This window comes from Vanellus vanellus, assembly GCF_965231255.1.
Source record: "Vanellus vanellus genome assembly, chromosome: 4".
Classification (NCBI taxonomy): Eukaryota; Metazoa; Chordata; class Aves; order Charadriiformes; family Charadriidae; genus Vanellus; species Vanellus vanellus.
The window spans coordinates 57543812-57556260 of NC_138909.1; the positions used below are offsets into that span (position 1 = coordinate 57543812).

General features: G+C 38.7%; 1 protein-coding gene across 2 annotated transcripts in view; it reads right to left on the minus strand.

Moving 5' to 3' along the window:
• The window catches only part of STK32B (serine/threonine kinase 32B), a gene marked incomplete at both ends in the record, with an annotated part of 173845 nt that overhangs the window by 141590 nt on the left and 19806 nt on the right, over positions 1-12449 (minus strand). For both annotated transcript variants that reach the window (XM_082482817.1, XM_082482818.1), the window contains one exon: positions 2650-2705. In XM_082482817.1, the coding sequence (XP_082338943.1) occupies positions 2650-2705 (56 nt within the window). The remainder of the gene's footprint in view (positions 1-2649; positions 2706-12449) is intronic.

Genomic DNA, 12449 nt, shown 5'->3' on the forward strand with positions numbered 1-12449 from the left:
TGGTTGCAACAGTCCTACACAGGCTCAGAGCTCATCTTCTTCATCTGTCCCTTACCAGGGTGCAACCTGAGCTCTGAAAGGACGCCTTTCCAAGCAGAGAGAAGGGAGACAGGTTGTTCCTGGAAACAAGAGCGTGCTCCTTGTTTCTCTTCTCTTCTCTTCTCTTCTCTTCTCACCCGCTTCCTACACTCCTCACAACTGCTGAGATACATCGCCACTTTTTCTGGGGAAGATGCTGCAGTGCGTAGAAGACTGCACCTGCTCTTAACGTGTCCCTAAGAAACAGCGTGTACTGAGGCAGCGGCTTAAAGCAGGTGGCCACTTCTCAGAAAACACAAGCTCTTGAGGTACAAAGCATTCGGTACCAAACGGCCTGGGAATTCCTGTAACAGCAAACATTGCTGCCATGAATTGAACATGCCAAATGAAAAGGCAGGGAGCTGCTTTCTGAAGCCAGCTGGGAAGGACAGAACGTTGCTGCTGAAGCAGTCGGCCCCGACGGAAGAGGTAAGGTACTGAGGATCACCTTGAGCTCTGTGCACAAGAGCGAGCTGAGCCGCGCGGAGTCTCTGCCATATCAGATACCTCCTGCAGCAATATCCTGCAGAGGCCTAAGGTTGCTGTAGCAACCACAGTAATTTAAGAAATATTGAGAGAGAGAGAGAGAGAGAGCGCGATTGTACCAACAGCAATAAAATAAAAAAGTAGAGCATGTCTTAAAACATCCTTCTGCTCTCAGAAAACAAAAAAGGCCACAGAGCAGCCATAAAGGAAGAAGGCAGCTTAAGGGAGGCGTGACGCCGAACACGGTGTTACATGTCGCAGGGTGCTAGGGCACAATGCACCCCAAATAGTAAACAGCAAGTCAATAGAGATTAGAGGTCTTGCATCATTTGTTGGTGTTTTCTGCTGCCAGGTACTTCCAGAAGGACAGTAATAGGAAAAGTTGCCAGCAACGAGGCTTCTAAATGAACGACAAAGGCAAGGCTGACTCACAGAGAAAGACACTCCAAGCGGTGACTGATTTACCATGTTGTGCTTTTGGCTATGGCATAATAGGTCATTTTAAAATGGGTTTCATTCTTTCCTTGTCTGTGGAAGGAAAACCAAGATGATTGGTCAGAAGCTCGCATTCATTTGGGAAAAATAAGCCTGTTATGCCAAGGACTCTTCTGTTGCATTTGACAGCTGCAAAATAAGGATCTAAGTTTAGAGGGGACTTATGCATAAGTCCTTTCTTGCATTAAACATTTTCCCTCAGGGCTCTGAAACTCTATTCTCAGCCATACATATCCCCAAAGCAGGTTCACTGCAGCCATATGAACCTGTAAGAAAGTTAGATGTTTCTAGAAATATCAGAAATATTCATCCATTTCCTGAATGCTATGGAGAAGAGTGGATAAAATATCAACCAAAAAGCCTTAAAAAAGCACGTAGGCTTGTTTTATTTCCCTGCATGATGTGGAAGGGTGAGGGCCTCTTTGAAAGGGCAGAGACAGTAGAGTTGTGAACAGGGAAGCTTTGAAAAAAGAGGGCTGCAGGTGATCTTTGATGGCCGGCATGATTTGGATATACCTTTAACTGCTTATCCGGCACCTAACTTGCACTCCTGAACCTCTATTTAGTTTGACATGATATTCCATCAGTGTATTGTGATAATATCCAATCATAGATCTCCAGCTGCCCTGATTTGTAAGGGGTTCTTGAATACCATTTTGCACTAGCAGCACATTCTCCTATTGACCTCAAAGAGAGTTTCTCTTGGAACCTACTGAACCAAAAAAGGACCATGTCATGAAGGAACATGCTGTTCTGTGAGATGTATTCCAGGCTTCTGTAAAATGAAAGTCATTTTTCTGCATGGAAGGCCAATAGCCAGCAAAATCCTGTGTGTGTGCTTGATGCATAACTACAGAAGTAGCTCACCAGCACTCAGCTGGCATCTACTCAAGAATCGTTTAAATCAAGATCTAGATAGCTATTGCTTGATCAGTTACTGAAGTTATATTTCACCTTCAAATGCGTTCCTGCGAGTAATGGTTTCTAATATTTTTACAATATGATTTTCTCTGACTGCATGGCCTTGTATTTACCCATATTAAAATTTAAAACCTTGTTATAGTCTTTATTATAGGAAAGAAAGGTCATCTACTCATGTGTAAACAAACCATTAGTCTTCTCTGTTTCAGCAAAAGCCTGTTGAATTGAACAAACATTTACTCAATGATCATAATCACAGTGTATATCAGTTTATACAGTCCCAAGTGTACTGAGTCTATGTAAAGTGCCTTTAAAATACTGCAATTATTTTAAAGACACAAATAAGTCTAGAGATTTAAGAACAAGATCACTCTAGTGGACTGCTTAAAAACGTAGTCTGCTCCTACTTTTTTGTTTTGATTTCTAAATTCTGCTAATCTCCATTGAGGGGACTTAATTATAATCATTTTTACTCAATTAATTTTAGGGAATGTATTCTAATAGAAATAATTTAATGAAGGTTCAGAGTCAGTTCATACTGATGATCAGATGTCTTTAAGAAGCAAAAGGCTACAAAACCTATGCTTCTTTATCTTAATCTAATACTCAGAAATACACAAAGGAATTCTCTATTAGATTTTTAACTGCTAAAAATAAATTGATTCTTACCTTTCCAAAACTCCCTTTCCCAATAGCCCGCAATATTTGAAAGTGGTCAAAGTTAACTGCAAAATAAAGGAGAGAAGAAAAGGAAAATGATTTGTAGAATGCTAAATCAGAATCAGAAATCAGTTAAGAAAAGAAATGACAGCGTTTCCAACTAATGTCATTTTACCCTGTGGTATTTACTCCTTCTCTTAAAACACCAAACATATTTAACACCTAGCAAAGAGGAGGCTTGCTTTAAAATATGCTCCATTAATTTTATTCATCAACTCATCTTGGCTCAATGCCTCCAGCCTGCAGTATCTCCAAAAAGATACTTCTGTCTTAAACAAGTAACAAGACATTAAGTTAGCATTATGCAGCCGTTAGCAAAAACTGCTCAGCATTTTTCAGAAAGATTAAGGTCTATTAAAAGGGTACTGAATAATCCAGGTAAGTAATACCGTCATCTTACAGATATGTAGTAAGAGAAGAATAGTATTGTTACAGTACCACTCTGCAGGATAATTCCCATATTCTGCTACAGCGATGGAAGCTTGTCCCATGATGAGCTAGCAGGATCAGCTCCTCCCAACTTTGCCACCTTAATCAATACATAATGCTAATAGTGTAAGACTGTTTCACAGATGTAGCGTAAGTTTGTGTTGGGAGATTTCATTTTAGCTGGGCAGTAGAATGGATTGACTCCCGCTTCATGAAAATCTGACAGCACAGTCTGCCCTCCACACCGAAGTGGTTCGCTGTGAAGGGGAGTGAGAGATTTAATTTCTCAGAAATGTCGTTAGTGTTGGTGTTGCATGAGACTGAACACAGCATGACCTTCAAATCTCTGGTTCATTGGTAGGTCTGGTTTTTTAAAAAAAATCCAACAACATCCTGAACAAAATTGATACGGAGCCACCGAAACACGAACATGACAACGCGTGATAGTTTTTACAGTCACTTGTCAGAAAAGAATCTCACTTACAGCTAAACTCAGTGAACCAGAGCTGACAAAGTTCAGTGCAACTTAACAGGATTTTTTGAAGTTAAAACTTTCTTATGTTCCTGGCTTTGGTCATGTACCTCCATCTATGCGCCTGTTATTGGCCTAAAAGGAATCGGCAAAATTATGGAGACAGACTGCCACTGGGAAAATGTGGTAACATGAACGAACACAACAAAAACGTGACTCACATCACGATGAAGAATAAAATCCTATAAAACTAATAATATTTTAAAAACCTGTCAACAAAGTTATATCAGCTCAAGCTAAGCACTCAGTAGGAAGTTGCAAGTTTGATATATAGCCACTGAAAAAGGCTAAAATCTTATTTCTCCTGTTCTAGTAATATCTCCTCTACACTATTAATGCCACTTATAATATATTTAAGCATTTGTTTATTTATGCTTGCTTACATTGTCTTCAAGGAAACATGGTTGCTCCTTTCATTAGTGCAGCTATAGCAACCACCTTCCTGGTAATTGCTGGAGACCAAATCAAATCCAGAGCTGACAGAGCTGAAAGCAGCAGACTCTAGTCTTTAGCAAACAAAGATGGTAATTCTGAATATCGTGGTTTTAGGATTTGGATACTAAAATGAAAATGCATAACCTTGCAAAGGATTTATAAGCTACTTGGAAATTGGACAAGTTTTGTGCTGAATCACAAAAGAGTTAGGGTTACCCAGATGTTTGAGAAGCAAGATTGTCCGACAGTGACCTGCACCTGGGGTCTCTGCCCATGGATTTTACCAGTGGGGTACTGTCTTGTAGTTCCTGCTGGTCAATACTGGTGTGATGGACAGACGGTGAGTTTAGCAAAACCACCTTCCACACAGACTTAACGTCAACTTAAATCTTGTTCCCAAAGGTCATCCCTCCCATGCGCATCCCCCTGAATGGAGGATTTGAGAGTTGAATGACTGAGATCTTTAAGTTGATCCTGACGTTTAAGTAGGAATTCAATACCACATTGAAAACGTTCAAAACTATGTGTAATCATCTCATTTATTTCTTTGATAGGGAAAATTCAGCAATTTTTCCCTGCAGCATACTGGTGTTGTCTGTGTCACTCCCTCGCTTTCAAACATTCTGATGTTTCCTGTTTACCAATTTTTAACAAACAATTTCCTTAAAGAAAGCTTAGTTTGAGTTTGTTCTTTACCCTGCAGTCATTCAACTGAGGGCAGTTCCCGAAAACAACTGGAAAATTGTTGAAACAGTCTGTAATTATCCAAATTTAAGTTAAGCCACACTTCAGTAGGGCTTGACTACATTATTGTCCTGAAACCTGTCTGGTTTTGAAATGCATTCAGTTTGATGAATTGTTTTTGTTTTGTAAAAACTTACTTTTAGCTATGAGAAGGACACTTTTCATTGTCCGTATAATTTCTATTCTTTTTCTCTGTTCTTCCTTCTTTGGTGGTGCTTATTGCTCTGAATGACTAGAACAACATTTTTTTGATTGTATTTGATTGTAAACTGGACTTCTGTCAGGAAGAAATTATTAAATGAGGCACTATACCACAGAATTTAAGACGGATTAATAGTAAGTCACAGAATGGTCAGGGTTGGAAGGGACCTCTGGAGATCATCTAGTCCAACCCCCCTGCCTGAGCAGGGTCACCTACAGCAAGTTGCACAGGACGGGGTCCAGGCAGGTTTTGAATGTCTCCAGAGGGGGAGACTCCACCACCTCTCTGGGCAGCCTGTGTGTCGTGGTTTGGCCTCAGCCACCGACAAAGAACCACTCGCAGCCGCTCGCTCGACTCCCACAGCCGTGGGAAAAATCGGCAGAAAAAGGCAAAACTCGTGGGTTATACTGTAATTTAACAGAACAGCCAAAGGGAAGAAGAAAGAAAAACAATAACACCGATAAAGGAGTATAAGAACGCGATTACAGTACCGCAGCGCAGCGCACCGACCTGACCCGCAGCGCCGCAGCCCGTCCCCGAGTGGCGACTGCCCCCCCCCCCCCCCCCCCGGCTAGCGCCTCTTATAGCCCGGCACGGGTCACGTGGGATGGAATACCTGCCTCCCCTGCCGGCTCCCTGGGGAAATTAACCCCATCCCTGCTGGAACCAGGACATCGTGCCAGTGCTCTGCCACCCTCAAAGTAAAGAAGTTCCTCCTCATGTTTAGATGGAACTTCCTAAATTCAAGTTTGTGCCTGTCGCCTCTTGTTCTATCACTGGGCACCACTGAAAAAAGACTGTTCCCATCCCCCTGGCACCCTCCCTTTAAGTATTTATAAGTATTGATAAGATCTCCCCTCAGTCTTCTTTTTTCTAGACTGAAAAGACTCGAGTCCCCCAGCTTTTCAAGTCAAATAAGTGGTTAAAAACATAGCCACAACAATTGATCAAATTCTCTCAATTTTTACAATTAACATGGTTAGAAATGGGTTAGAAATTAGAAGTGGGATGTTACACTTTCAGATCTTCAATAAGAAAAAAGAGTATTTTCTTTCTATAGTTTACTGTCCCATAAGCCTTGTCTTAAATCAAAGTACAATAATTCCAACACATTTTCTGAGAGAGAAAATAAAGATAATTTTAAGTGCCTGTGGAGGTATGTAAACACACCTGAGCACGCATTTTAAATGAGACAGGCTTGCAGCCACTGTAATGTTCTGGAAAGGGTTAATTCACTAAGCTGAGACAATTTGGTCTCTTTTGATTATTCAAACATACTCACAACTCTGTAGATTCAAAATCTGGAGAAGTTCTTCTCTTGGGATGTTAGGAAAGGGTAATAAAAAGGATACCTTTGCAGTTGAGACAAATACCAAATTCAGTGCAGTAAAACTAAGATGCTTTAAGCAACAGTCCCATCAACAACAAATCTGCCATGTAGAAGTCATGTTAGCATCACAGCCCTGATAAACAGGGAACAGTCAAACTAAGTTCACTGCCACCTTATTGCTACACTAATCATTCTCCTCAGGCGTTTTTAATCTCACACTCAGAATTTTTGTCTTATTTTGTTTATCACACTTTTTTTTTCAGGTTTTGTATGTGCTTTTTCTCCCTTTTGGTGAACATTCAACACCACAGGGCCACCACGTATTCTGAGAAGAATTACAGCTCACCATCACCTCCAGCATTTCCAATGTTTAAAATACCATCAAGGTCGGACACTGCCATTTCCTCTGTGCAATGAGGATATCACAAGTATTGTACTCTTGTCCTCTAACACATGACGTGTCTAACTTGTGGAGCCTGGTGTTGTAGCTCATAGCGTTTTTCTAGCACAAAGCCCCGCTGAAATGATGGTGTGGCTGGCAGAAGGACACTTTCTTCAGTAACAGTAGTATGACTATTACTCTTTTGAAAATGGCTTTCTTGCTAGCCTTTACTCAAAATGAAAAAAAAAATATTTTCCAAATTTTTGAGCACTTCTTTCATTTTACCACCATGCCATACTTTGGATATCTTAGACATGAGCTCTGACTTTGAGTCTTAGAGTATGGACTTTTTTCAGAAATTAAAATTAGTTTATATTGTCTTCAGCTAATTTTTCATACAGGCAAATCCACGGAATGAAACTATGAGCCTTAACAACAGTATGAGGGAGTTTCAGTTTCATAGAATTTCATCAGTTTGGAAAAATCAAGAAGTATTATAATCTCCCCTCCCCTATCTGCCACCTTCATCTCTGAAAAAGTCACCATTAATTCACAATTGAGAAGAATTATGGCATAAAACAGATATTTGGCTAACTAAGGGAGAAAATAGATCAGCATTTACGGCATCTGTTTTATGATATGGTATTAGACTGACAGATGCCTGTTAATTTCAGCAGTGATCTGTACATGCATATAAAGTATTTTGTTTCTCTCCATTTAGTCATGCTCAAATAAGCCCTAAATGAATTCCATTTCACAGCTTCAAGTCTCTATTAATAACTTCAAGTGTAAGTATACCTTACTTTGAATATCTTCATGGTTTGGAAGTAGCCCCATGTAGAGCATTTTCCAATAGTTTGATCTTGAACTAATAAAAGCTTGAATGATGCTAATGGGATTCAGAAGCTGAATGAGAGGTTGCACCCTGCTTGCCAGGAAAAGTAAAAAAATGTGGTCCTCGCCATTACAGATACTTGATCAAATCTATTAGTATACTCAAAACCTATCAGGAATAACTAGAAGGATGGTGCAGTGGTTTGTGACCAACTTGTACACAGGAGTCTCTCTACTGCCACAGCCTTCTCATGCGACCTTAGGCAAGTGCTTCAGTATCTTCTGCCCCTGTCTGTAGAAACATGAATCATTACATCTCTAAGGCAGCTATAAAATTAGGTGTAGGAGGTAGTTTAGTGCTCAGATCCACAAGTAATAAGGAGAGTAGTGACAGCCAGTTCAGGTAATAGTGCTATATAAACTCACTACAAAGACTGAAAGCAATTTTCAAAGTGTGAAAAGTGTACACCACTGTGGAAGTACAGATATCTACAGATGATTGGCTCCGGTCTCACCCATCAATTTGCCACAGAGATCAGAACCTGGTTCCCACTCCAAACCACACCATTTCTCAGGCACATCTTTCCAATGGCATGAACACTGACAGAGCAAACATTTGATATAAAACTTTCTAGCGAAAGATAAAATAAATACTTCTTGCTCCACTGCTCCCTAAGGATAAAGTACACTTTGGGGAAAATATGTACATCACAGACTATTGGGTTTTACAACCATACTGCAGAAACACTGGATAGTTTTAGTGGAAATGCCTATTATTCTTTTTATTTTGTGCAAACTAACCATCATTATGTATATAATGAAATACGTTAACACAATGAAGTCTTCTATATGCATTCACCTCTGCTGCATTATACATGTAAATTACATCTAGCTCAAGAGGCAATATGTATATTGGGTGGATTCTACATAGAGCTGACATCTGTTGTTCTTACTGCAGCTGAGGAATAATTATAGCACATATATGTGATTAGTCCAAATACACTCAATAACCATTACCTGAAAGAATTTTCTATCTGCAAGAGCAAACATCCAATCTAATATTGTCAAAGCAAAGGCATACAAATGCTTTGCATCATACAAAAGAAATGACAGGCCTTTCCATTAAAAAAAAAAAAAAATGGAAGAACTTGATAAGCATCCAGAGCTAAATCCAGATATTGTCCTTCTCCAACCGATTCCGCTGATTTATTTGGACTGCCTGGCAGTAGCCAAAACCAGAACGTGACTACTGAGGCATTAGGAGGTGTGCAGTAAAGCCATATTTGTAACAAAATGAGCACTTTAAGACACATAACTTTGTTTCCACAGAAAACAGAAACAAGGAAGTGGGATGTGGCCATCAGGCAAGAAAATAGGTTTTTGTTTAAGTCTGAGCACTGTCTTAGAAGTTGCAGGTCTGTTTCAGGGTGTTCTAATACTTCCTGCTTCTGCGTGAATCTGAAAAACAGAGTCATAACTAAATCAGATTTTCCTTCTAGACTTGGCGCGTATGGTTTGACCTGAGACTGATTGGACAGCACTGCTATTAGGAGTTCAAACTAGTTCTGCAGTCTTCTTTATATGTCTGTCTACTTTTCAGATTCTCCAGGCTTTTTCAGACAAAGTCATGAGGCTGTGCTGACAGAACCTCAGTAGGTCTCAGCAGCCATCAAAGCTTGTTAAAATTGCTGCTGTACTTACACACAAAACACGTAAGATGAGTAACCAAGTAGATATAGTCATACGTATTCAGTAATCATGATGGAGTCACCAGCTTGAATGGATATAGACAGGACAAACATGAATAGTGCTTAAAAATTAGATTAAGGGGCATAAAATGGTTAGGGTAGTCGTAAGGAGTCACATTCCATCACGCTCTATTCATGGGAAGTGCACTAGTGAAGAAAGATACTGTTCAAATTAAGTATGAAATGAATTTTTGTTGACAGAATGATAAAGCCAGGCGTATCTTTTAGGTGAGCAAAGAATACAAAATCTGTATAGCTTTGTTAGGTTTCTGAATGGAATGGGACATTCCTATACATTAATTGATCTGGGAACCTACTAATTAGAAAGAGTTACATAACTAAAGGACAGGAAAAAAGCATTTTCAGGGCTGGTTTTGTCTCATTACTGATGGAGCATGGTGTTTTCTCTCATTGTATTTAGAGACTTTTCATTTAAATTGAATTACAATGTCTCAATTCTTCAAGCTTAATGAGTGTTTTAGTCTCAAAATAAACTGCTTCTAATTATTATATCTTTTTTTTTAATGTAATTATCCAAAGTTTATTTGCAATTAGAAAGAATTGAAGATCTTTGTAGGTCAAACAAGTTTTATTTAAAATTAATCTGATTTTGCATTGAACTTTAAAATGCATTTCAGTCTGATCATGTTTGCAGACTGAATGTATGGAAAATGTAATTCCTGTCTCTTGGGAAGTTCTGATACTTGAACATTAGTTTATACTCACAAAAAAAAATATTTATGGCTCTTAATGGAGCAAAATAATTATGACTATTGATTTGAAAATGTAATTTTCCTACTTTATGAATCAAACTAAAGTATTTTATTTTGAACTGATACCATTTTTTCCATTTTAAAATATCACACGCAGATTACAACAATCATCATCTTCCACCTTGCTGCAACTCCAGAAGTTCAGAATAATGTCTGCCTTACAAAAGGAAATACATACTTGTTTCCTCAAAGTGAAACATTTTTGTATTCTCAAAAAACTTTCTTTTCAGACTTCTTGATTGATCCAAAGTGGTTTCTTTCACAGTAGTTCAGTACTACACTGCACTTCCTTGTGATGATGACTATGTCCATCTACAAGATGAGGTCATCGGCTGGACTATATCTCCCATTATGTAGGTGTACCCATAGCACTCGTGTGGTGCACGCTTTGTTCACTCAGAGATGGTGGTTTGTTGCATTATGGGAGATGTAATCAGGCGCAAGATTTGGATCCACAGAAGGGAACAGGAGTATCAGAATCCAATACCTTTGAAGAAATGTCGTCTAGCTTTGAACTGACCCAAAATGAAATCAGTTTGAAAAGATAAACCTAAATTCCATCCAAACTTTCAGAACCAGCTTTGTTTTCCTAATATAAAAAAAATAATGGCCTTTTGATTTGGCAAAAAGCTAAATTATCCATTAAAATGTTATTCAGAGGAAAAGTCTGTTCCAAAGTTCAATGAATTTTTACTGAAATAAAAAACTTTCTGTTAAAGGAAAAAAAAATCAAAACAGATTGGCAGAGTTTCCTGTTATGTCCCATCTATGTCACCTTTCAGATCTGATGAAGTGGAAGCAACCTATTCTCTAGATTGCCAGAAATTGAGAGAAAACCTCAGTACTATGGTGCTGGAAAAGTACCATTTTATACTTTTCTTATTTCTAGATTCTATCAATAAATATCTGATACCATAGATAAAAGAGTGGGGTAGATAACATCTGCTGTGATGCATCACAGCAATTCTTACTTTCTTATGTTAATCCTCTTACAAGATAGTACTTCACATGCAATTTAGCTACACATCAAATTTGCAGAATTTGATGAGCAAACTAATGCACAGTTTGCTTATCAAAAGCGGTGTCAACACCATGAAGTTCTACACTGTATTCAGTGAAATCGACCTCATATTGTATTGTTAAAAGTGTGGAGTTTTCCTACATGGCTGGGGAATTTTCTGAATGCAGTGGCTAAAATGAATACTGGAAAGAACTACAATAGTCTAGCATTTTCCAAAATCCTATAAAAACAAACGTGAAGAATTTGGTGAATCAGCTAATGATTTACACTCTTAGGTAAACAGGCGTGTGTTGCCACAACCAGAAATAAAATTGGAATCCCAAAGAAAACTAATGTTTGAAAACAATCAAGTTGCAAAAGAAAAAGATGCTGGGATTGATTATCAAAAATTTGCTTCCCTTGTAATTCTTTAAAAGAAGATAATTCAGTTTCTAATACTATTCTGTAAAAGCTGTAGAAGAAATGAAGGTACGATTTTGCATTCACAAGGAAACTGCGATTCCTTGGTAAGCAAGAATCTGTTTGAACCCAGGATTAATTGAAAACTTTGCTCCAGAGCTGTTTACACCTCTAATAAGGCAAAATAAAATCACACTGCCATTAAATACATCTAGTCTGTAAAATATATCAAGCAGCTACCTGAAAACTGTAAAGCAAAGTTTGCTCTTTGGGCAAGTAGAACAAGCTGCAAATCGTTCCAGCTTTTCTTTGAGAGAAGTTTAAACTGAAACTACCGAGTTTCACCCTACAATCTCAAGACCTCTTCTGAGAAATTAGACACACATCACCAAAACAAAACTAAGGAAAGTCATCCTAACCCTTTGAGGGATGTGGATGTCGTCTTTGTGAGCCACTGGGAGGGATTCACAGGTAGCAGAGACTTGTCAACAAGCCATTAGAGTTAGCACAAAAAGTCCAAACACAAAAAGTTAGCTGTAAACTGCAGTAGGATTTTTGATCTAAGAACGCTGTCATTCATTTTTGCCAGAAGTCTACTGAAATGTTGCCCTGTGGTAGTCTTAGTAAGGGCTTCACCAGAAGCTCCAGGGACTGACCTAACTGATTGTTATGCTGGGGAAAAAAAAAAAGTTTATTGCTCTGTGGAAGGTGTAGGAATGTTTGGCTGTTGCTTTGCTCCACGAGAATTTTAAGATTGATTTGATGAAATTAGCTATTCCTTTCTGAAGGACTGAGCATGAATAGGTGTTTACTGGCACAGGTTAATTGTACTGATCAGAACAGCTCTCGTGACTGTGTATACGCAGTCTATCTTGTGAGCATTAGATTAAAAAATAAAGTCAATTTTCTTGGCTCTATGC